We start from the raw sequence: 26,403 nt of genomic DNA on the forward strand, positions 1-26,403 counted from the left end.
ATCCATGCTGGCATGTGGGTCAGTCTGTTTTGAGATCCTAATTACGTTTGATCTTACAATATGTTCTACAATTCAGCACCAAATGGATGTCAAAGACATCAGCCAATCTTTTGTGTATCACTTCTGCTACCCTTCTTTTAGATGGGCGTGACCTGTACTTTCTTCCAACTACTGGACATGGTTTTTTGGTTCTATGATCTACACTCTATTATGGTTAAAAGAGGTAATTAAGACACCAATTCTGTATAAAATCTTATAGGGATTCATTTGGGACCTGTAGTTTTGTTCAATTTTGGGATTTCAGCTGTTTTCAACAAACAAATATCTACATCTTTCATCTTTGTTATGCTGTGATAATTAAACAGTAGCTGAACTCCTGGATTTTAATTTGCAAAGGAAAATTTAAAATTGGAGTTCAGCAATTTTGTTTTTGCTTTGCTACATACAGTTTTGATTTAATGGCATCAATGAGTATCTGGACACTAACTTTGATGCCAGTAAACGCTATGCGTATGATCAGAACCTGCACCCCCACCTCACCCCAGTACGCTTACTGAGGGCCAGGAAAGAGCTGGCTGTTGAATGAGCACAATGTAGGAAGAGAGGTGTGTGTGTGTGTGTGTGTGTGTGTGTGTGTGTGTGTGTGTGTGTGTGTGTGTGTGTTGGCGCACGTGCGCAGGCATGTGCATGCATGCTTCTCCTACAGCTTGAGCAAGGAATTTCTTTCTGAAAGCTAGCAAAACAAAATTCTGTACCTTTTGTTTGGGTATCTGTCGACGGCACAGCGCTTCTGCCTTCCGGTGAGTTGTCTCTTTATTCCTAAATAATTCATTATTCTCAACCAGAACTTTCCGCGCATTATCAGAATTTCTTTGAATTTTGCTAGAGGTCTTTTCAAAAGATTCTGCTTGATGGTCATTAAAGCCTTCGCACAGTGGCCTTTTAACTATCAAAATTTATCTCTGTATAGCCCCATGGAACATAAAACAATAGAAAATCTGGGATGGAAAAACAAAACATGAAAAGGATAGATTGCTACTGACCACATGACAGACACATCGTGTTGCCGACAAAGACATTGAAAGAAGATAGCTTGATATTATTTGGCCATCTGACAAAGTCCTTCATCAAATGTACCTGACGGTGTGTGTGTGTGTGTGTGTGTGTGTGTGTGTGTGTGTGTGTGTGTGTGTTTACATCTGATGAAAGACTTAGTGTGACAGATAAAACATGTCTTGCAAGTTTTTTTTCAGTGTGCCTTTATGCCCTCCACACATCATCTATGTGGTGAGTAGCAATCTGTCCTTTTTGTATTGTTGTTGTACTCCTATGGTTTTCATTTACAGCAACATGTAAAGCAGAAACATATTTTAAGGTTTTTAAAAAGAAGACTATCCATGATTTTATAGAACTGTATATTGAAATTTCCTCATATTTGGTCTATGTATATCTTCACAAATAAATTGCAGTTAAGCTTGTGTTTACAGATCAAACTGACTGCCTTGCTGTTGTTTTTAATACTATGGATAACTTTGTTCTTTACATTATTTGTTCCTCAGAAAAGGTTTGCTTTTTTATATGAAAGGATTTCTAAGTGTTGCACGCTCTCATATTTTTCTGTGAGCTGTGATGTTGTGTTAATTGGGATTAGTTTGTCTCACTCTATTTGTGAGTGGAACAGGAGGGTAGATGACAAATAGTGATACAAGGTACCCTCCGACATGCCCCTACAGAGGATTGTGGAGTATTGATGTAGATGTAGACTGCAGTTCAGCAGATGGGCTGCGGTGAGGGGTTGTGTCAGATTGGTTGGGTAGAGGGAGAAAGAGGCAAGAAACAGGAGGAGAGGTTGGGGACGTGTAGCTGGTAGCTCAGAGGGAGGCAGCATGTGTGCCGGATAGGAATGCATGGAACAGTAGCAGGTGCATGGGCTTGCATGCAACACATGGACACTGAGGCCCAAGAGTTGATGCGGGACATGAAGAAAATGCCATGGAAGTGTGGAATGGGAGGGGATGGTAGGACAGAGGAAGGGGAAACAATTGGGTAGAGGGTGTGGATCCTGTGGGTTAATGGAGACTTGAGGCCAGCAGCATTAAAGAAGCAAAGGATGTGTTGCAAGGCTCCCATTCACATAATTCAGAAAAGCTGGTGCTTGAGGGAAAGCACCAGATGGCACCAGTTGTAAAGCAGCCGATGCTGTGCTCAGCAGCATTTTGTGCCACTAGGTGGTCAACTTTGTTTTTGGTCACAGTTCAGTGGTGGTCATTCATTGAGATGGATAGCCAGTTGCTTTTCATGCCCACATAAGATTCTGTGCAGAAATTACAGCACAGCTGGTATATGACATAGCTGCTTTCACAGGTAGTCCTGTCCTTGATGGGATTGGATAAAGCTTTCTTGGATGTTGACCTCCACTTTCCTGATGGCTCCATCCACACCTCTATCCATATTTAGCCTACTAACCAATACCCAACTGTTTCTGCATTTTGGCAGCTTTCACCCCTTACACACACACACACACACACACACACACACACACACACACACACACACACACACAATAATCACTCCCATATAGCCTGGCCAAATCACTCCCATATAGCCTGGCCATCTGCAGTGAGGAGAATTCCCTTGCCCAGTATGCTGAAATACATAAAGAGGTGTCCAGGGCCATATCCTCACAGTCTCCTGATAATCCAACTACACCACACACACACACACACACACACACACACACACACACACACACACACCACAGCAAAATGAAAAATTCATTCAGGATAAAGGTAAATTTAGTTTTATCTATTGCACAGTAAATTACTGAATAAATATAATACACATATAATGTAGTCACATTCACCATCTTGGCAACAGTCATATTTGTGATAAAATAAAAATTATCTGTCTATAAAGTGAAATTTCCTGTTGCTGGAAGAAATGCTTTACGAGCTGTGAATTTGTGAGATTATGAGTAGACCAGCCCACTTGATCGCTTCATTAAGTTATCCGAAAATTTCCTGTAGTTCAGCTGGGCTATTTACAAACAGCACAATGTCACCTGCAAATCTCAGGACACACAATAAATGTCCCATTGATGATATGGATAAAAGTATTATTAGACAGAAGTGTTTGCAGGCTTATGAACAATATAAATAAAAACAAACTGTGTGAAAATTCCACAGCTTGTGTACCATGTCACTGGATTTCAAGGCTAGCATGGAAACTGAGAAGAACTGTTCTGTATATGTGATTTTGTTTTAAAAAGTGTGAGAATAAATGAGTCAAAGTGTGCACAAGATGAGTGTTTCAAAAGCCAATCTACATTAGATTAAAAAAAAAATTGAAGCATCAGGATCAAAGCAGTCAATAGTTTATTCAGATGACATGCATATTTATTCACATTACACTATGAATTGTTTTCAGTGTGTAGATGGGCTATGCAGGTATTAACATACAGGTATGAAGAGTGTGACAGTATTTCACTTCTAAGAATACTGGTGTGTACACTATTGCTATGTCCCCTCCATGTTTCTTGGGAACAAGTTCTACAAGTGCTGCCAGCCTGGTCAGGTCTTCAGGCCTCTTTTCTTAGTAGTAGATGGGACTGGACTACACAATTACTACTGATTTGGATGGAAAGCAAAATCTGGAACAAGAGTCCCAAGCACTGACTAAATATTTTTTACACTAATGTATTATACTCTGGATTGTCTTTTTAACTTTATTACTGTTACTTAATGCATGAGAGAGAAAATGTTAGGAAACAGAGGCTAATGATGAATAATACCTGATATCGACTACAGCTTCCAACTTTAATTGCAACTCGACCATAATCTGAAACAGGGCGGCGTTCGTTTTCGCTTGAAACAGGTCTTTTCTCTAGTACTATGTTATCTGGTACTAGTGGCAACAATTCCCATGTATTGTTTTCACGATCATAGCAAATTCTTTGGAGAAGTTTGTTTTTTTCATCAGGAGGAATGAAATTTTCAATGATCAAATATTTCACCTTCAGTTCCCTGCAAATAAAAAAAATCAATCAAGAATTATGTGATAAATATTCTACACTAATTTGTAAATGGCTTTTTGATTTTGTTATTTTTCTTTCAAAAAATATTTGGTTGCAAGCTTCTCTTCTGTCACACAAGAAATAAAACCCTCAAAGAAAGTAATACATTATGGTTTTCGTATACAGAACAGCAGCCTATGTTCAAGATATGATAGAAGTATTTTACTCTTACAGCTTATTTTACTTTTTCTGGAAATAAGTACAGTTAAAACATCTGTTAAAAATGAATTCATGCTCAACATAACAATATATAAGACATGGTATGATACTTTGAACAACAAGACATGGTATGATACGTTGAACAACAGCAACAACAACATAGCTGGAGGATCCTTTATTTTGATTGATGACAATTATGTATTTCTTAGGAACACACACATACGCGCGAACACACACGCACACGCGCACACACACGCATGCACGCACGCACCAATACCCACGAATGTGTACACATGCAAAACAATTATTTACATGATGATATACGATGCGAAAAAGACCTAATCTTATTGACTTACTTTAACAAAAGATCTTGTTCCATCTGAAGCTCACGCCTTTCTCTATTATATTCTTCAGCAACATCTTTTATTTCCTGTTTGACATCAGTCATCTTAGCAAACAGTTTTGTTAATTTCAATGTTTTAAACTCAACTTCATGTACAAGATTCTCATATGTAACTCTTATGTCATAAGCAGTATCTGCCTGTTCTTCAAGTTTTTGTCTCATTTCTACTTCTTTTTTCTGGAACGAACAAGAATTCAATTACACTTAGTACTGTACATTAATAACATCTCTTCATGTATAACCCCTGGTCTAGCTGTTAATCCTCCGACATCACAGCCAATTCAAATGCCAGTTTCAATGTGTAGTATAATTCTCACACACATGAAATTATGTTTTTAGTTTATTTCAATGAAAATTTTGTTATAACTGATTATAAATAATACCTTGACTATGACCAACATGTAGTTAAGGATTTGCTTCAATACATTTGTAAGGTACCAAGAGAGTGTCTATGTGAACGAAAATTTGATACAAACTGCAATTAGGATTGAAACCAGCAAAATTGCCTGCTACTGTCTGGATACTTTTACAAGGTATCCTTTCAGTATTGTACTTTCTGAGCTCTCCACTTGCCTAAAAATCCAGCTAAAGATCTTGCAAAATTTTATGAGCCTAGGTGATCAATTTTTAGACCTTATTAAGTAGTGTCACAGTACACTGGTACTTCACCATTGTGAGTTGGAGGGTTGCACGATGAGTTATCTAAACTTGATCCATTGCAACACTAATTACTTTTAATTACTGTCTCCTGACTATAGAGTGACACTCACTATAGCTGCATAACACCTCCCCCCCCCCCCCCTTTTTTTTTTTTTTTTTTTTTTTTTTTGAGAGTGCTTGTCTGGTAAGCTACTGGTTGGTTGTATTGGGATTAAGAAACCGAAGTACAAGGCCAGTCAGTCACTTGTTGTCAATGCAAGTATAAAGAATGGTGTTACTAACCACAAGTATATGCCATCTCGGTATTTTACCATGGCATAAGGAAAATACTCAAGTAGAGATGCCCAGAGCATTGACAATGCTAAGACGTGAAAAAACTGTCACGAAATGTAAAAATAGGCACAAATCAAGCTATCGTGTACATCAGAGGAAGATAAGAGGGCCCTAGGGGCTCAACTGAGGTAATTGGCAACACTCCCCCAAATTATGTCTAACTCCCAGTCAACAAGAGACATTTGAAACAATCATACTCTTCTAAACAGATAAAAGAGAAGATAAGTAAAGGATGCAACATGACTGCTTGACCCTGTCAGTATAGCACTGAGGCATTCTGTGCTGGCCAGATAAGAGACGAGAGAGATCCATGCAGTAATGTTAAATTTTGGAGTGCCTGGGGCATCCATTGTACTGGTTGTCTGAACATGAGTTGCACTAGTATTTGAAGTGTGTTACTTATCTGAGGAGTTGTATCACATAAACCATGTGAAGTACTGAGAAGCACCATACATACTTTTTAACAGCACAAAGTGCTGAACATTTCAAAACCAGACATTTAATGCTACCATGTAAATTTCTGAAGTATCATATGGTGAAGCACATGGTAGTGGAGATATTAACCAAGGCTGAGACAGTAACAATCAAAGGTTTCAGATTTTTTTTATATAAAAAGGAGGATGAAACCTATCTTCTGAGGTGTTTACTTTTGTTGACAACACTATACTGAGACAGTAAAACATATATTATATAAATTTAATCAAACAGTTATTCAATTAACCAAAGACAGCTACACCTAACAGCAAAATGACTTCTGCTAGCATAATACTTTACACAACACACATTGATTGTAGAACGTAAGTTCTACATAATTTATCATGTTACTTTGGACCAACTGATGTTTCAGTAATTAAAACTGCCCTTAAGTCAAATTCTGAAAGGAGAGGTTACTTTCAATTAGAAAGGTGTGTCACTTTGTTAGTAATAAATTTTAGGCACTGTCGATCTAGTCAAACTGTGCAATCATGCTAATTATAATTTTATTAATTGTAGATGCACTATCCACTGCACATCTCGAATTAATCAGCAAGAAAGTGTCTGTCCTCTCATGTGATTATATTTTAGCCAGCAGTAAAGATATGGGTAGGGGGGAGGGGGGGGGGGGGACACTGCTGGGGCAAAATCTGAGGCTGGTAACAGGTAACTGTTTTAACCCAAGCCTGAGAGTATTTACAGGCCAGCTTGACACTCCAGAAGTGACAATTTTCAACCACGCTAGGGGCAGGAGGTGAGTTAACCTGCGAGGCGAATGAATCACACATTTCAGCTGGAACACAGAATTATTCCTGTGTGTACCCTCAGCATTTATAAAGATTTCACTGTTGAAGCCCAGTTGGGATTATAACTACTTGATGGTGCCATGGACATTTCTGATTTCTCAGGAGTAGTTTTGAGCACTTTGAGTTTTCCAAGAATTAACCAGTCAGGACTAGAATTTATTTGCTGTTTGACAAATGGTCGGGGACTTCTGTTTAGCCACAGTTGGGACTTCTCTGCATTTCATTCTTAGTTGGCTAAACATTGATTTACTTTGAGCATCAGTACTAAGAACTTATAAATTTTGCACTGTTATGCACACTGTATGGGGATTCACAAGCTAGTCTTTGGAGCAGAGCATTTCATTCGAAGCACATTTGCTACAAGACTTTGCTCTTAATATCAATTTAGGCTCCCAATAGGCATCAGTGAACAGCGTTTGTTAAATATGACTGAATAAACTTTCAGATTCATTATAAACAGTTTTTCTCAGCTACAGTAATCTATAGAACTTTTCACTTCATTTTTGTTTATTTGTGCACTTACAGGAAATCTGATACTGTTTACTCATTAATTGAATTAAAAGCAATGAGTGCAACCAACACACTAGACAACAAAGCCATAGCTAGAGCTTGGTTACATTCCAGTTCAGCCGTATTCCAAGTGACAATATCAGTAGTTGCAGTTATTAACTGCGTGGTAGTGCCACACAGTGACTTACCTAGTTTGGACTCAGTAAATTGCATACATTTTACTACCATTTTATTACTGAATACGGACTGGGTGTTTATACTAGTCATTTGCTTGCAAAGTTAGTGAATGTTGTGCAACACTGAAAACATTTTATTCTTCAAGGTATCAAAATTACAACTCCGGGTGGACAAATCCTGTCTTAATTTAAATGTGTACTGCTTTGTGCACATCACTTTAGAATTTGTGCTGGTCCTACAAAATGCCAAGGAAGTGCCAATCTGTCCACACACAACTTCAGAAGATCAAAAAGGAACCTTTCAGTTTACTGTCCCATTGATGGTGATGACTTTAAGAGATGAAATACTTGCATGGACTGAGCAATGAAAGAGAAGGATAATGCCTATAGCCTTGTTGGAAAAACCAACCTCCTGATTACCTGTAGTGATTTAGGCAAATCACAGCCTACTCAGGTACATATCTGAACCCCACTCTTCTAGGGAAATTTGTCCTGTGTCCTAACCACTGTGCTACCCTGTTCAGCAGCAGAGTTCTGCATGTCTGGGCACATCTATTCCAACCTGTGTGCTGTAGGTGACACGTACGTTGCACACTAGTGAATTTTGATTCGACACTAATACATGCCAGCAATGAACTGCACACCATTAGGTTCTTATTTGGTTGGTTTAAAGGCGGGAGAAGGGACCAAACTATGAGGTCATCGATCCCTTGTTCCTAATGAAACAATGCAACAAGTGTGAGGATAAAATGGATGAAACATATAACAGAAAACAGAAAGAAAGGAAAAGCCACAAGAACGAAGGGAAGGCAATGAACACTAAAAAGAGGACAAGAAAACAACAGAGAGACGCTAGAAACAGAAGAGAGTAAAACATGAAAGCAGATTACAGTGGCTGGCCAACCACGAGAATTAAAAGGGAAAGCCAGCCACTCTGCAACACATTAAAACCACCACCCTAAAATCACTAGGATGGATGACACAGAGGGACAAAGGGCATGCGCTAAAACATACATACAAGTATAAAACACACTCTTACGGATCAAACATAAAACTAAAGCTGCTGTGGAGGCATTGTCGCCCAACACCAAAGGCAAGGTGTTGGGAAAGTTAAAAGTCTGCCACAGAGCGGCTAAAAGTGGGCAGTCCAGCAAGAGGTGGACGACTGTCATTTGGGAGCCACAGCGACACTGAGGTGGGTCCTCGCGACTGAGTAGGTAACCATGCATTAGTCACATACGGCCAATGCGGAGCCGGCAAAGCACAACTGATGCCCTGCAAGAGGCCTGCATGGAAGACTTCCACACATTCAGTCTCCTTAATGACACACAGTTTGCTGTGTGTGCTGTTATGCCATTCCGTCTCCCAAAACCGGAAAACCCTGTGGTGTAAGACAGAATACAGGTCAGGTTCAGAGATGCCTATATCCAGAAGCGGTTTCCGCGTCGCCTGTTTGGCCAGCCTGTCGGCAAGTTCGTTGCCGGGGATTCCGACGTGCCCTGGGATCCACACAAACACCACGGAACGGCGGGATTGTTACAGGGCATAGATGGACTCCTGAATGGACGCTACCAGAGGGTGGCGAGGGTAGCACTGGTCGATAGCTTGTAGGTTGCTCAATGAGTCAGTACTCAGGAGAAATGACCCGCCAGGGCACGAGCACACATACTCAAGAGCCAGAGATATGGCCGCCAGCTCTGCAGTGAAAACACTGCAGCCAACTGGCAAGGCGTGCTGCTCAATATGTCCTCCATGAACATATGCGAAGCCTACGTGACCATCAGCCATTGAGCCATCTGTGTAAACTGCTTCAGAGCCCTGGAACACGTCAAGAATCAAGAGGAAGTGACAGCGGAGAGCAGCGGGGTTAACGGGGTCCTTAGGGCTGTGCAAAAGGTCCAGACGAAGTTGCAGCTGAGGTGTACACCATGGAGGCATACGTGAATGGACTGCAAGTAGAGGTGGTAAAGGGAAGGACTGAGCCGCCAATGCGGGAGACGGACTGCCGCAGGCAGGAAAAGGAGACGGTAATTCGGATGCTCAGGGGAACTATGAATGTGTGCTGTGTAACTGGTGAGCAGTTGCGCACGTCTGATCTGCAGTGGAGGGACACCAGCCTCCACCAATACTCTGGTCATCAGACTCGTCCTAAAAGCTCCTGTCGCTAATCGAACCCCACAGTGATGCACAAGGTCGAGTAAATGCAATGCTGAAGGCGCTGCCAAACCATAAACCACACTCCCATAGTCAATTCGAGATTGGACAAGGGCTCTGTAGAGCTGCTGCAGCAGTGTACAGTGATCTGCACCCCAATTGGTGTTGCTCAGGCAACCGAGGGCATTGAGGTACTGCCAGCACCTCTGCTTAAGCTGATGTAGATGAGGGAGTCAAGTCAATTGAGCATCGAAAGCCAGTCCTAGGAATTGATATGTCTCCACTGCAGTGAGTGGATCATCATTGAGGTAAACAGCGGGTTCCAGATGAACGGTATGATATCGACAGAAGAGCATGACACATGACTTTGCAGCTGAAAACTGGAAGCCGTGGGCTAGAGCCCATGACTGCATCTTGTGGATGGCTCCCTGGAAGCGCCGCTCAGCAGCAGCAGCAGCAGCAGCAGCAGCAGCAGCAGTACAAAATGCAGAAGTTGTCTGCATACAGAGAAGGTGAGACGGAGGGCCTGACAGCTGTTGCTAGACCATTAATGGCCACAGAAATAGAGAGACACTCAATACAGAGCCCTGCAGGAATCCATTCTCCTGGATATGGATGGAACTATGGGAGTCATCAACTTGGACACGGAAAGTACGGAGCAACTGAAAGTTTTGGATAAAAATCTGGTGTGGTCCCTGGAGACCCCACTCATACAATGTGTCAAGGATATGATGTTGCCAAGTCGAGTCGTATGTTTTACGTAAGTCAAAAAACACGGCAATCAGGTGTTGCCATCTGGAAAAGGCTGTTCGGATGGCAGACTCGATGGACACAAGATTATCAGTGATAGAGTGACCCTGGCCTGGAGCCAGCAGGCCACGTGACTTCAGGACCCAACCCAACTGCCGACATACCATACGTTCCAGCAGCTTACAAAGAACGTTGGTGAGGCTATTGGGCTGATAGCTATCGACATCAAGTGGGTTGTTACTGGGTCTGAGAACAGGAATGATGGTGCTCTCCCGCCACCGCGATGGAAAGACGCCACTGCACGAGAGCCAGTTGAAGATGACAAGAAGATGTCACTTGTAGTCAAATGAGAGATGTTTAATTGTCTAGCTGTGAATGTGATCAGGACCAGGAGCTGCGTTGGGGCAATGTGCAAGGGCACTGAGGAGCTCCCACCCTGTAAATGGGGCGTTATAGGATTCACCGCAGAGTGTAGTGAATGAGAGGACTTTCCCTTCCAGCCGCATATTTGAGTGTGCAAAAGGCCCAATGCAGAGGCTCAAGCAGAGTGCTCGGCAATCATGTTTGCGTCAGTACATAACTCACCATTTGTGGTAACACTGGGGACAGCTGTTGGGGACTGGTACTCGAAAAGACGTTTGATCTTTGCCCAGACATGGGAAGGTGACGTGTGGTACCCAATGGTGGAGACCTATCTCTCCCAACACTCCTCCTCCGGTTGTTTGATAAGGTAGCGAACACGGGCACGGAGCCGTTTAAAGGCTATGAGGTGCTCCAGGGAAGGATGCTGCTTATGCTGCTGCAGAGCTCGCCAATGCTCCTTAATTGTTTCAGTGACTTCCGGTGACCACCATGGGACTGCCTTACACCTCGGGCACCCTAAACAGCGAGGGATCGCGTTTTCTGCTGCAGAAACAATTGTGATAGTCTCCTGCTCAACCATCACATCGAAGTTACCGTGAGGGGGAGATTCAGTGGTGACAGCAGAGGTGAAAGTTCCCCAGTCCGCCTTGTTCAAAGCCCATTTGGGCAGGCGTCCATGTGCCTGATGCTGGGGCAGTGATAGGAAGATGAGGAAGTGGTTACTACCACACAGGTCGTTATGTGCTCTCCAGTGGATAGATGGGAGAAGTCCTGGGCTGCAAATTGATAAATCAATGGCCGAATAACTACCATGAGCCATACTGGAATGTGTGGCGGCCCCAGTATTTAAGTGGCAGAGGTTGAATTGCGACAGTAAAGTTTCGACATCTCTGCCTCGGCCAGTAAGCATGGTATCACCCCCCAAGGGGTTATGGGCATTAAAATCTCCCAGAAGTGGGAAAGGTTTACGGACTTAATCAGTGTAGCTAATACATTCAGGGGTACTGGAGGAAGATATACATTGCTGACAGTTATTTCCTGCGTCGTCCTTATTCTGACAGCCACAGCTTCAAGAGGGGTTTGAAGGGGCACATGTTCACTACAGACCGAGTTTAGGACATAAACGCAAACTCCACCTTGTAATGGATCTGGGAGATGTGTTATTTTCTACCGGATTTGTCGATACCAAATCTAATGAGGGAGGCTTTAATTGTTTTCTTATATTTTTGACATAATATTTTTTTTGTGAATTGTAATTTGCCTTATTTTATGCTAATTTGCTTGTATGTTAGAGAGTGACAGCATATTGATTAATATTAGTAGATGTGGCGAAGAATATCAAAGAGACTGATTACAAGTGGAAGCTTGTATGTTGTGTTAAATGTCTTTGACGCTGGAGTCGTCTTTGACCGTAGTCAGTCGGCAGTGAACTCTCGGTGTGTGTGACGGTGGAATAATGTGCATGTCGCCATTATAATTATTTGCAAGTGAACAGGAAAAGTGAATTATGTTACTACTTTTTTATTTAAACATCAAGAAGGAACGATATTCGAAGAAATGGTATTTGAAGCACCGAAAATGAGGCAAACGCATTGAACCAGGTCATTTCTGCAGCCGACGAAACAGCATTGTGGAATCATACTTTCAGTAGACGACTGAAGCCAACACAGAAAAGTCAAATATCATCTTATAAACATTTCACGGAAAAGTGAGTACTGTCACGAAATATGCTAAATTCAAGTACATAAAAACAGTGAGCATATTTCAACCTGACACTCAATTATAGTCACTATGTTTAGGGCAGTGGTCCGCATTGCTGGGAACCAGGTTTCCTGGAGGGCAATGCAAATAGGAGGCGTAAAGCTTAACAGTTGCTGTAGCTCAGACAGGCGGTGGAAAAAACCACCGCAATTCTACTGGGGGATGACATCATTAGACTGGGAAGGCATTGAACATTCAATGAGGCAGTTCACGCCTCAGAGCCACCTGCTGCCACTGATTTATTGCCTGAGCAGTCTATATCCATTGTGTCTGAGGGTCTGGTGAGATCTAGGTCCTCAGTCGATGCCAAAATCTCCAGAAGCCCTATGACCATCTGCTTTTGGGCTCTTCAGCCACTGGCGGGTGTTGTATTTCCCACTAGAAGAAACCTGGGAAGGGAGAGACCCAAGGGACACTTTCCTAGTGAGAGAAACCGAAGAAGACTTACACTTCTCTGGTTTAGAAGTGGGGACAGACGTCCCCGATGGTTGGGGGGGGGGGGGGGGGGGCGTTGCTCCTGAAGTACGTGGTGCAGGAGCAACAGGGAGAGAAATGCCACCCACCATCAAGGGGGCAGGTGTAGTCTTCCAGTTCTGAGAGGTGACCTGGGTTGGCAGAGCTGATGGTGCCAGAACTGTTGTAGCAGTGGTGTAAGATGATGTCATATGCACAGGATGCAGGCGTTCAAATTTTCTCTTAGCCTCAGTATAGGTCAGTCGGTCCGGGGTCTTGTACTCCATGATTTTCCTTTCTTTCTGGAGAATCCTGCAGTCAGGCAAGCAAGGCAAATGGTGCTCTCCATAGTTGACACAAATGGGAGGCGAGGCACATGGAGTATTGGTATGTGATGGGCGTCCGCAATCTCAGCTTGTGACGGTGGAAGTATAGCAGGAAGACATATGGCTGAACTTCCACCACTTAAAGCACCGCATCGGGGCAGGGATATAGGGCTTTACATCACACCGGTAGACCATCACCTTGACCTTCTCAGGCCATGTATCTCCCTCAAAGGCCAAGATGAAGGCACCAGTGGCAACCTGATTATCCTTCGGACCCCGGTGGACATGCCAGACGAAATTTACACCTTGCCACTCTAAATTGGCGTGCAGCTCATTGTCGACCTGCAGAAGGTCTCTGTGAAATATGATACCCTGGACCATATTTAAGCTCTTATGGGGCATGATTGTTACAGAAACATGCCCCAGCTTGTCACAAGCGAGTAACTCCCGTGACTGCGTGACTGACCCAGATCTCATTTTGGACAAGCCCACGACCTCCCCGAACTTGTCCTCTAAATGCTCAACAAAAAATTCAGGCTTCATCATCATGAAAGATTCCCCATCAGCTCTCAAACATACAAGGTACCGGGGCAAATAAGATATGCTGCCATCCTTAGCCTGATGTTCCTCCCATGGTGTAGCCAGGGAGGGGGAACGATTTGGGGTCATACTTCTGTGCGTTGAATTGAGCTCGTGATCGCTTAGAGACTGCTGGTGTTTCACCACCAGCAAGAGATGATGGACTACGCTTCATCGTGAGTCATCCGCCCTGATACCACCCACTCTGACCAGGGGCCCTCCCCATGGGCGCCACCCAGCTGCAGCAAAGGCCACCTGGCAGGATGGCCATTGCCGGGAGTCCCAATGACCCTCTTGGCATACGTGGGGCGTGGGGAGTTAACGGCGCAGCCATCAGCAGAGAGATCCCTGTGGGGTCAGGGGGCTACAACCAACAGGGTGCATGGCGGCCCCACCACAACGGACTGGCTACCGTGCTGGATATCATGTGCAAAGAAGTCCATGGTCATCGTCGATGCAGAAATCGACACTGCATAGTGCGTGGCGGAAAATGCAACCAGGAAGGTGTCCTCACCCAAGAGATGGAGAATGGGCAGGACTGCAATGCGATGACGAGAAAGTGGCCTAAAGATCTCAACGCACGATGGGCATGACGCACCTTGTAAGGCGCCCTTCCCCAACTGGCTTGCTCTTCGGGAAATTTTGAAGAATGGAGATCAAACCCTACAGGGGACCATCACATAAAAGCCGAAATGTGTGAAACTCTTTTTAGTCACCTCGCACGACAGGCAGGAATACCTCGGGCCTATTCTAACCCCCGGACCCACAGGGAAAGGGGGGGGGGGGGGGGGGGGGAGTTCTTATTTCATGAAGGTTCTACCTACAATTCATATAAAGGAAATATATTCACGATTTATTTCTACAATTTGATTTTTACGTGCTTAACTATGGGAGAGGAGTACTCAAGGTTACCATCACATCTAATAGCAAGATTGACAGTTAGCAACTAGGCACACTGGATAATCTAGGCATAGGTTCTACGCAGTTTTACGAATCCATTTAAATGAATACTTGACCGATTCCCCATTTCTGGTTCACAACGTTTGAAAATTTCAAACAATCAAATTTGTACATTAAACAATCGTTAGATTACTCAGTCTGATCTCTTCCCATGGTGAAGGATAAAATGGTTATATGACATCCAGAAATAGAAAAAAATGTTCAATTATCACAATAAATTAACATTCACCAAAAACGGATAGCACATAGGAAAATAAAAGAAGCATGTACGAAAGAAAAGTGAGGTTTCAGCCCTATACATACCTTGCGTTCGGCTATCTCCTGGTTGTGCATTTCTAATGCTTTCTGCTGTTCATTTGTGTGATCAATTATATTTTTTCCTCCACAAAGTAATCTGCTTTCCATTTCACGTATCTGTGATTCCAGATGTTTTGAACTGAGTTTTTTTGAAGACAGCAATACCTTCTTTTTCTCAAGAGTTTCAGCCAAATTGTCTGTATCCTAAATGCAATTTGGTCTCTGATTAACAATTACTTTGAAACAGGAAGCGGCTTTAGTAAATACATGAGCATGATTACAGTGTACAAATTAACACGCATATGCACTTACTGCCACGAATAGCTCAAAAATATTTTGGTATTTGATTTTGTGTTCATGATTCAGTTTAACTCAAAATTTTTGCCAGACTATATATTTTTTCATAATCACAACTTCAGTAATCTAAGACAAATGTGTTGTCATTAAAGTTACACAAAATACAAAAAGATTATTAACTTTGTTAAGTATCATCTTCCCCATATCTAAAACTTGGTGCAATACCTGTTGACACCTTTACAACTAAGAAAAAATTTAATTTTTACTAAACATTTTAATCCCTGAAACCCAACACACTACATTACGCATATTATTGTTACACTAACAATGAGCTAATATGTCTTAGATTTGTTGAGAAATTGTTTTGTATCACACAGTAGGGGTGGTGTTGGGTGAGTGAGGGGGACAGGAAGGGGGGAGAGGGAGAGGGAGAGAAAGGGGGGAGAGGGAGAGGGAGAGAAAGGGGGGAGAGGGAGAGGGAGAGAAAGGGGGGAGAGGGAGAGGGAGAGAGGGAGAGAAAGGGGGGAGAGGGAGAGGGAGAGAGGGAGAGAAAGGGGGGAGAGGGAGAGAGGGAGAGAAAGGGGGGAGAGGGAGAGGGAGAGAAAGGGGGGAGAGGGAGAGAGGGAGAGAAAGGGGGGAGAGGGAAAGGGGGGAGAGGGAAAGAGGGAGAGAAAGGGGGGAGAGGGAGAGGGAAAGAGGGAGAGAAAGGGGGGAGAGGGAGAGGGAAAGAGGGAGAGAAAGGGGGGAGAGGGAGAGAAAGGGGGGAGAGAAAGGGGGGAGAGGGAGAGGAAGGGGGGAGAGGGAGAGGAAGAGGGAGAGGGAGAGGAAGAGGGAGAGGGAGAGGAAGAGGGAGAGGGAGAGGGAGAGGAAGAGAGGGGAAGAGCCGAGGGAGGCAGGGGGGGCAGGGGCGGGGCTGAGGGGCAAGGGAGAGGTAAAACAAAATCCGATGATGTAAAGAACTGCATTTTTAATCATCAGCTGTATAAATAAATCTTTATTCTCTACCAGTTTCAGTCACGCAAACCATCGTCACTGGAAGAAAAGGCAAATACATTAGATGGAAAAGCAATTAACCTTCCTCTTAGATGTTTTGAAAGTCCTTAATGTTACAATGATTGTGCATACCCATCTATTGTGTGTCATGACCTTAAATAGCAACAAACTGGCCTCGCAACAATGCACGATCAATTGTAAAGGCACTATCATGAAGACTAGTCTGTTTCTGAAGAGGGGCAGCAGCCTTTTCAGTAATTGCTGGGGCAACAGTCTAGATGATTGACTGATCTGGCCTTGTAACACTAACCAAAACGGCCTTACTGTACTGGTACTGTGAACGGCTGAAAGCAAGGGGAAACTACAGCCATAATTTTTCCCGAGGGCATGCAGCTTTACTGTATGGTTAAATGACGATGGCGTCCTCTTGGGTAAAATATTCTGGAGGTAAAATAGTCCCCCATTCGGATCTCCGGGCGGGGACCACTCAGGAGGACGTTGTTATCAGGAGAAAGAAAACTGGCGTTCTACATGTTGGATCGTGGAATGTCAGAGCCCTTAATCGGGCAGGTAGATTAGAAAATTTAAAAAGGGAAATGGCTAGGTTAAAGTTAGATATAGTGGGAACTAGTGAAATTTGGTGGCAGGAGGAACAAGACTTCTAGTCAGGTGAATAATGAATAAAAAAAATAAAAAAATAAAATAAAAAAAATTAAAAAAAAATAAAAATAGGAATGCGGGTAAGAACTACAAACAGCATAGTGAACACATTATTGTGGCCAAGATAGATACGAAGCCCACGCCTACCACAGTAGTATAAGTTTATATGCCAACTAGCTCCGCAGATGATGAAGAGATTGATGAAATGTATGATGAGATAAAAAAATTATTCAAATAGTGAAGGGAGACGAAAATTTAATAGTCATGGGTGATTGGAATTCGATAGTAGGAAAAGGAAGAGAAGGAAATGTAGTAGGTGAATATGGAATGGGGGAAAGGAATGAAAGACGAGGCCGTCTGGTAGAATTTTGCACAGAGCATAACTTAATCATAGCTAACACTTGGTTCAAGAATCATAAAAGAAGGTTGTATACATGGAAGAAGCCTGGAGATACTGAAAGGTTTCAGAGAGATTATATAATGGTAAGACAAAGATTTACAAACCAGGTTTTAAACTGTAAGACATTTCCAGGGCCAGATGTGGACTCTGACCACAATCTATTGGTTATGAACTGTAGATTAAAACTGAAGACACTGCAAAAAGGTGGGAATTTAAGGAGATGGGATCTGGATAAACTGACAGAACCAGAGGTTGTAGAGAGTTTTAGGGAAAGCATTAGGGAATGATTGAGAGGAATGGGGGAAAGAAATACTGTAGAAGAAGAATGGGTAGCTTTGAGAGATGAAATAGTGAAGACAGCAGAGGATCAAGTAGGCAAAAAGATGAAGGCTAATAGAAATCCTTGGGTAACAGAAGAGATACTGATTTTAATTGATGAAAGGGAAAATACAAAAATTCAGTAAATGAAGCAGGCAAAAAGGAATACAAACGTCTCAAAAACAAGATCAACAGGAAGTGCAAAATGGCTAAGCAGGGATGGCTAGAGGACAAATGTAAGGATGTAGAGGTGATATCACTAGGCGTAAGATAGATACTATCTACAGGAAAATTAAAGAGACATTTGGAGAAAAGAGAACCACTTGCATGAATATAAAGAGCACAGATAGAAACCCAGTTCTAAGCAAAGAAGGGAAAGCGGAAAGGTGGAAGGAGTATTTAGAGGGTCTATACAAGGGTGAGGTTCTTGAGGACAATATTATGGAAATGGAAGACGATGTAGATGAAGATGAAATGGGAGATATGATACTGTGTGAAGAGTTTGACAGAGCACTGAAAGACCTAAGTCGAAACAAGGCCCCAGGAGTAGACAACATTCCATTAGAACTACTGATAGCCTTGGGAGAGCCAGCCCTGACAAAACTCTATCATCTGGTGAGCAAGATGTATGAGACAGGCGAAATACCCTCAGACTTCAAGAAGAATATAATAATTCAAATCCCAAAGAAAGCAGGTGTTGACAGGTGTGAAAATTACCGAACTATCAGTTTAATAAGCCACAGCTACAAAATAATAACACGAAATGTTTACAGACGAATGGAAAAACTGGTGGAAGCCAACCTCGGGGAAGATCAGTTTGGATTCCGTAGAAATGTTGGAACATGTGAGGCAATACTGACCCTATGACCTATCTTAGAAAATAGATTAAGGAAAGGCAAACCAACATTTCTAGTATTTGTAGACTTAGAGAGAGCTTTTGACAATGCTGACTGGAATACTCTCTTCCAAATTCTGAAGGTGGAAGGGGTAAAATACAGGGAGCGAAAGGCTATTTACAATTTGTACAGAAACCAGATGGCAGTTATTAGAGTTGAGGGGCATGAAAGGGAAGCAGTGGTTGTGAAGGGAGTGAGACAGGGTTGTAGCCTATCCCCGATGTTATTCAATCTGTGTACTGAGCAAGCAGTAAAGGAAACAAAAGAAAAATTTGGAGTAGGAATTAAAATCCATGGAGAAGAAATGAAAACTTTGAGGTTCGCCGATGACAATGTAATTGACAGCAAACGACCTGGAAGAGCAGCTGAACGGAATGGACAGTGTCTTGAAAGGAGGATATAAGATGAACATCAACAAAAGCAAAACGAGGATAATGGAATGTAGTCAAATTAAATCGGGTGATGCTGAGGGTATTAGATTAGGAAATGAGACGCTTAAAGTAGTAAATGAGTTTTGATATTTGGGGAGCAAAATAACTGATGATGGTCAAAATAGAGAAGATATAAAATGTAGACTGGCAATGGCAAGGAAAGCCTTTCTGAAGAAGAGAAATTTGCTAACCTCAAGTATAGATTTAACCGTCAGGTAGTCTTTTCTGAAAGTACTTGTATGGAGTGTAGCGATGTACGGAAGTGAAACGTGGACGATAAATAGTTTGGACAAAAAGAGAATAGAAGCTTTTGAAATGTGGTGCTACAGAAGAATGCTGAAGATTAGATGGGTAGATCACATAACTAATGAGGAGGTATTGAATAGAAATGGGGAGAAGAGAAATTTGTGGCACAACTTGACTAGAAGAAGGGATCGGTTGATACGACATATTCTTAGGCATCAAGGGATCACCAATTTAGCATTGGAGGGCAGTGTGGAGGGTAAAAATTGTAGAGGGAGACCAAGAGATGAATACACTAAACAGATTGAGAAGGATGTAGGTTGCAGTAGGTACAGGGGGATGAAGAAGCTTGCTCAGGATAGAGTAGCATGGAGAGCTGCATCAAGTCAGTGTCGGGACTGAAGACAACAACAACAACAGTCTACAGCTCATGGTTAAAAACACAGTTCTTTAAATATCTAATGGCTGTAAGACTGTCGCCGGCCAAAGTGGCCGTGCGGTTAAAGGCGCTGCAGTCTGGAACCGCAAGACCGCTACGGTCGCAGGTTCGAATCCTGCCTCGGGCATGGATGTTTGTGATGTCCTTAGGTTAGTTAGGTTTAACTAGTTCTAAGTTCTAGGGGACTAATGACCTCAGCAGTTGAGTCTCATAGTGCCCAGAGCCATTTTTTTTTTGTAAGACTGTCACCTCACTAAAATATTAAAAACATAAAATCTGATGAAACTAGAATTTTAGAATGAAGAAGTAACATACCTTGTTGTCCATTTGATCATCTGACATTTCATCACTAGAGTCCGACAAGTCATCTTTGCCAGTATCTTCTGCTGAAACTAAAAGATCTCTCTGTCTGGCACGCTCTGCTAACTGCGCCTGGAAAGGGATAACAGATGTTGCAGGTACACCAGTATATGGTAATATAGCATCACTATTAATGGAAATGTGATTTCAACTGAAACTTTTATGTGTATGTTGACATGCTGCATTCATTTGACAGTGAAAGAAAAGAAACCAATTTTACTTCAGTTTCTTTTTCCATGTGTTCCAATATTGTTAATTTATTGTATTTATTAAATACGTACATTCAAAATTTAATTTGTCCATACTTTTGTGAGGCCATATGCTGTCCAAGTGGAAAGGGAATCCCCTATGTACATCTCGCTAACAATTGTTTCTCCTCTTGAGAATTTCCAGACCATCGCAACTGCAATGGTGCCTCATTAGGATGCTTCAAGGCATTTCTAAGCTCTTTATAGTCTTTATAAAGTATTGCGACACATGTCTCCCTTAGAGATTGCCCTACCAGACACGATTCTCATTAATTCAACTGTGGGGCTTCTTCCACTAGAACTTTGTATGAGAGGCTAATTCTCAATTGTCTCAGTAGAGCAGCAACATAATCACTAATTATTTCAGCTTGCATGTTAATGGGTTTGTATATCAGCAGCAGCTGATTCTTGTTTTTGAACTAGCATTGGATCAGATCTGTAACACATTTCTCCAATGGGTCATGTTTCATTTGTAGTTTTAGTAGTAGTATTAGTAGTAGTAGTAACTGCAGTTTTGCCAGATGGGTGGGGTTAGAAGGCACTAAACAAAGAGGTCATCGGTCTTTGCCAAGTGGCAAGTCTACTTGGAATGGTATTATATGAATTTACACAACTAAACATTGCATAATTAGTTGATTTAATCACCAATCATACTTCATTCACATTATTTAGAACCAGCTTCAATGTTTGTAACAAATGCTTATTGTCATTTTTTCTAATTTCAAATGCTACAGTAAACTAATCACTCTAAGGATACAAGGAACCATTACATGGTGGAAGCACTCTTGTCAATGAAGATTTACTGAAGATCTACAGGAATGTCCAAAGATGACTTTTGTCCTACAATGTATGCTTAGTAATGCAGTGAAAGATGAATAGGTTCCTTTGAAAGATGAAATAGTGAAGACAGCAGAGGATCACAAGGAAAAAAGACAAAGTCTTGTAGAAACTCTTGTATATCACAGGAAATAATGAATTTAGTTGATGGAAGGGGAAATGCAGCAAATGAAGCAGGCAAAAGGAAATACAAATTCAAAAAAATGTGACCTTCAGGAAGTGCAAAATGGCTAAGGAGGAATGGCTAGAGAATGAATGTAAGGATACAGAAGCATATACAACTAGGGGAAAGACAGATACCTTGTATAGAAAACTTAAAGAGGCCTTTTGAGAAAAGAGAAGCAGCTGCATGAATATCTAGAGCTCAGATGGAAAACCAGTACTAAGCAAAAACCCACCATACTTGCTCCGGACACTGCGAGAGGGCTGTACAAGCAATGATCACACGCACGGCACAGCGGACACACCAGGAACCTCGGTGTTGGCCGTCGAATGGCGCTAGCTGCGCAGCATTTGTGCACCGCCGCCGTCAGTGTCAGCCAGTTTGCCGTGGCATACGGAGCTCCATCGCAGTCTTTAACACTGGTAGCATGCCGCGACAGCGTGGATGTGAACCGTATGTGCAGTTGACGGACTTTGAGCGAGGGCGTATAGTGGGCATGCGGGAGGCCGGGTGGACATACCGCCGAATTGCTCAACACGTGGGGCGTGAGGTCTCCACAGTACATCGATGTTGTCGCCAGTGGTCGGCGGAAGGTGCACGTGCCCGTTGATAATTTACCAGTGTTCACCATCTTTCATATGTATATGTGGACAAGAAGAGAATATGAGCTAACAAACGTAGCCTATGAACACTGTGTTACTGTTTTTTACGCGAATAATCAGAAGAGGACACAACATTATATAGTTACAGCAGTGATGCAAAACTTTGATATTCTGAGAGAATTATTTCACATGGCGAGTCCACTATTTTTGACAAAGTAAGAAAAATGATGTAGGAATGGAAGAATTTAGGTGTCTCAACTTTTACATAAAGGTAAGATGTGTGGAAGAAGTGCACTTCATACTGAATTGCAGCTCCACCTTTCCTTAGCATTCGCCAAAATTTTGTACACATTGGCCGATGCTTTTTGCTGGCTGCTCATTACAATTAAAAAGGAAATTTATAAACAAAACACTAATTATTAATGACCAACATAACCTGAAGAAAGACTAGCGTTTACACTCTGGTTTTTAGCAACCAGAGGCATTTACGTTAGTGATTGTTTCGCATTTCAGTAGCTATTATACATCGAAAAGTTTCTGATGTCTGTAGTGACGTATGCGAAGCACTTCAAGGATTTTATTAAAGTATGTATACAGAAGATAATGTCAGTGAAATATGAGTAATGAAATGAGAAATATTCATACTACCTTTCACATAGGCTACTTGATGAAATCTGCAATATACACTCCTGGAAATGGAAAAAAGAACACATTGACACCGGTGTGTCAGACCCACCATACTTGCTCCGGACACTGCGAGAGGGCTGTACAAGCAATGATCACACGCACGGCACAGCGGACACACCAGGAACCTCGGTGTTGGCCGTTGAATGGCGCTAGCTGCACAGCATTTGTGCACCGCCGCCGTCAGTGTCAGCCAGTTTGCCGTGGCATACGGAGCTCCATCGCAGTCTTTAACACTGGTAGCATGCCGCGACAGCGTGGATGTGAACCGTATGTGCAGTTGACGGACTTTGAGCGAGGGCGTATAGTGGGCATGCGGGAGGCCGGGTGGACATACCGCCGAATTGCTCAACACGTGGGGCGTGAGGTCTCCACAGTACATCGATGTTGTCGCCAGTGGTCGGCGGAAGGTGCACGTGCCCGTCGACATGGGACCGGACCGCAGCGACGCACGGATGCACGCCAAGACCGTAGGATCCTACGCAGTGCCGTAGGGGACCGCACCGCCACTTCCCAGCAAATTAGGGACACTGTTGCTCCTGGGGTATCGGCGAGGACCATTCGCAACCGTCTCCATGAAGCTGGGCTACGGTCCCGCACACCGTTAGGCTGTCTTCCGCTCACGCCCCAAAATCGTGCAGCCCGCCTCCAGTGGTGTCGCGACAGGCGTGAATGGAGGGACGAATGGAGATGTGTCGTCTTCAGCGATGAGAGTCGCTTCTGACTTGGTGCCAATGATGGTCGTATGCGTGTTTGGCGCCGTGCAGGTGAGCGCCACAATCAGGACTGCATACGACCGAGGCACACAGGGCCAACACCCGGCATCATGGTGTGGGGAGCGATCTCCTACACTGGCCGTACACCACTGGCGATCGTCGAGGGGACACTGAATAGTGCACGGTACATCCAAACCGTCATCGAACCCATCGTTCTACCATTCCTAGACCGGCAAGGGAACTTGCTGTTCCAACAGGACAATGCACGTCCGCATGTATCCCGTGCCACCCAACGTGCTCTAGAAGGTGTAAGTCAACTACCCTGGCCAGCAAGATCTCCGGATCTGTCCCCCATTGAGCATGTTTGGGACTGGATGGAGCGTCGTCTCACGCGGTCTGCACGTCCAGCACGAACGCTGGTCCAACTGAGGCGCCAGGTGGAAATGGCATGGCAAGCCGTTCCACAGGACTACATACAGCATCTCTACGATCGTCTCCATGGGAGAATAGCAGCCTGCATTGCTGCGAAAGGTGGATATACACTGCACTACTGCCGACATTGTGCATGCTCTGTTGCCTGTGTCTATGTGCCTGTGGTTCTGCCAGTGTGATCATGTGATGTATCTGACCCCTGGAATGTGTCAAAGTTTCCCCTTCCTGGGACAATGAATTCACGGTGTTCTTATTTCAATTTCCAGGAGTGTAGTCTGCAGAGGGCAGATAGTGCGATTCCAGGTAAATCATTTTTATTCATCATCAAAACACTAACATAACAGTGGTACATCTGCCACGTAATTACAGATCCATGAACGAAAGCAACAAGAATTATCAGATCTTTCATATACTTTTAATTTTAATCAGCAAAATAGACACCTATAGAGACTTGTTTACTTCTAAGAAACTGTTCTGTGCTTTTCCTTTTTCTACATCTACATCCATACTCTGCAAGCCACCTGACGGTGTGTGGCGGAGGGTATCTTGAGTATCTCTATCGGTTCTCCCTCCTATTCAAGTCTTCATTGTTCGTGGAAAGAAAGATTGTTGGTATGCCTCTGTGTGGGCTCTAATCTCTCTGATTTTATCCTCATGGTCACTTCATGAGATATATGTAGGAGGAAGCAATATACTGCTAGACTCCTCGGTGCAGGTATGTTCTCGAAACTTCAACAAAAGCCCGTACCGAGCTACTGAGCGTCTCTCTTGCAGAGTCTTCCACTGGAGTTTACCTATCATCTCCGTAATGCTTTCGCGATTACTAAATGATCCTGTAACAAAATCTTCTCTCTCTCTTTCTACCAACCCTATCTTGTATGGATCCCACACTGGTAAGCAGTATTCAAGCAGTGGGCGAACAAGTGTACTGTAACCTACTTCCTTTGTTTTCAGACTACATTTCCTTAGGATTCTTCCAATGAATCTCAGTCTGGCATATGCTTTACCAACGATTAATTTTATATGGTCATTCCATTTTAAATCACTCCTAATGCCTACTCCCAGATAATTTATGGAATTAACTGCTTCCAGTTGCTCACCTGATATATTGTAGCTAAAGGATAAAGGATCTTTCTTTCTATGTATTCTCAGCACATTACACTTGTCTACACTGAGATTCAATTGCCACTCCCTGCACCATGTGTCAATTCGTTGCAGATCCTCCTGCATTTTGGTACAATTTTCCCTTGTTATAACCTCTCAATATGCTACAGCATCATCCACAAAAAGCCTCAGTAAACTTCCAATGTTATCCACATGGTCATTTATATAAATTGTGAATAGCAACAGACCTACGGCACTCCCCTTTGGCACACCTGAAATCACTCTTATTTTGGAAGACTTCTCTCCACTGAGAATGATATGCTGCTTTCTTTTATCTGGGAATTCTTCAATCCAATCACACAATTGGTCTGATAGTCCATATGCTCTTACTTTGTTCATTAAACGACTGTGGGGAACTGTATTAAATGCCTTGCGGAAGTCAAGAAACACGGCATCTACCTGGGAACCCATGTCTATGGCCCTCTGAGTCTCGTGGATGAATAGCGCGAGCTGGGTTTCACACGATCGTCTTTTTCAAAACCCATGCCGATTCCTACAGAATAGATTTCTAGTCTCCAGAAAAGATATTATACTCGAACATAATGTGTGTTCCAAAATTCTACAACTGATTGACGTTAGAGTAGGTCTATAATTCTGCACATCTGTTCGACATCCCTTATTGAAAACAGGGATGGCCTGCACCCTTTTCCAATCTTTTGAAGCACTACGCTCTTCTTGAGACCTACGGTACACCTCTGCAAGAAGGGGGCAAGTTCCTTCGATTTGATGTAAGACCAAAATTTCTTTGGATTTTCTGCCGAGTCAGTACATAAAACTTTACTTTTGAATTTGTTGAACGCCTCTCGCATAGCCCTCCTCACATTACATTTCGCTTCGTGTAATTTTTGTTTGTCTGCAAGGCTTTGGCTATGTTTATGTTTGCTTTGAAGTATCCTTTGCTTCTGTAGCAGTTTTCTAACTCAGTTGTTGTACCACAGTGGCTCTTTTGCATCTCTTACGATCTTGCTTGGCACATACTCATCTAATGCATATTGTACGATGGTTTTGAACTTTGTCTACTGATCCTCAATACTATCTGTACTTGAGATAAAACTTGTGTGTTGAGCCATCAAGTACTCTGAAATCTGTTTTTTGTCACTTTTGCTAAACAGAAAAATCTTCCTACCTTTTTCAATATTTCTATTTATGGCTGAAATCACTGATGCTATAACTGCCATATGATCGCTGATTCCCTGTTCTGCATTAACTGTTTCAAATAGTTCGGCTCTGTTTGTCAGCAGAAGGTCTAATATGTTATCGCCATGAGTCAGTTCTCTGTTTAAC

The 26,403-nt window shown here is 42.9% G+C and overlaps 1 protein-coding gene across 2 annotated transcripts in view; it reads right to left on the reverse strand.

The window, feature by feature from the left end:
- Window positions 1–26,403, reverse strand: part of LOC126469772 (kinesin-like protein KIF3B) — a 136,733-nt gene that overhangs the window by 9,149 nt on the left and 101,181 nt on the right. For both annotated transcript variants that reach the window (XM_050097002.1, XM_050097003.1), the window contains 4 exons: window positions 20,229–20,345; window positions 15,243–15,440; window positions 4,588–4,811; window positions 3,791–4,022 (listed from right to left, as the gene is read on the reverse strand). In XM_050097002.1, the coding sequence (XP_049952959.1) occupies window positions 3,791–4,022; window positions 4,588–4,811; window positions 15,243–15,440; window positions 20,229–20,345 (771 nt within the window). The remainder of the gene's footprint in view (window positions 1–3,790; window positions 4,023–4,587; window positions 4,812–15,242; window positions 15,441–20,228; window positions 20,346–26,403) is intronic.

The sequence above is a fragment of the Schistocerca serialis genome, chromosome 3 (genome assembly GCF_023864345.2).
Source record: "Schistocerca serialis cubense isolate TAMUIC-IGC-003099 chromosome 3, iqSchSeri2.2, whole genome shotgun sequence".
NCBI classification, from domain to species: Eukaryota; Metazoa; Arthropoda; class Insecta; order Orthoptera; family Acrididae; genus Schistocerca; species Schistocerca serialis.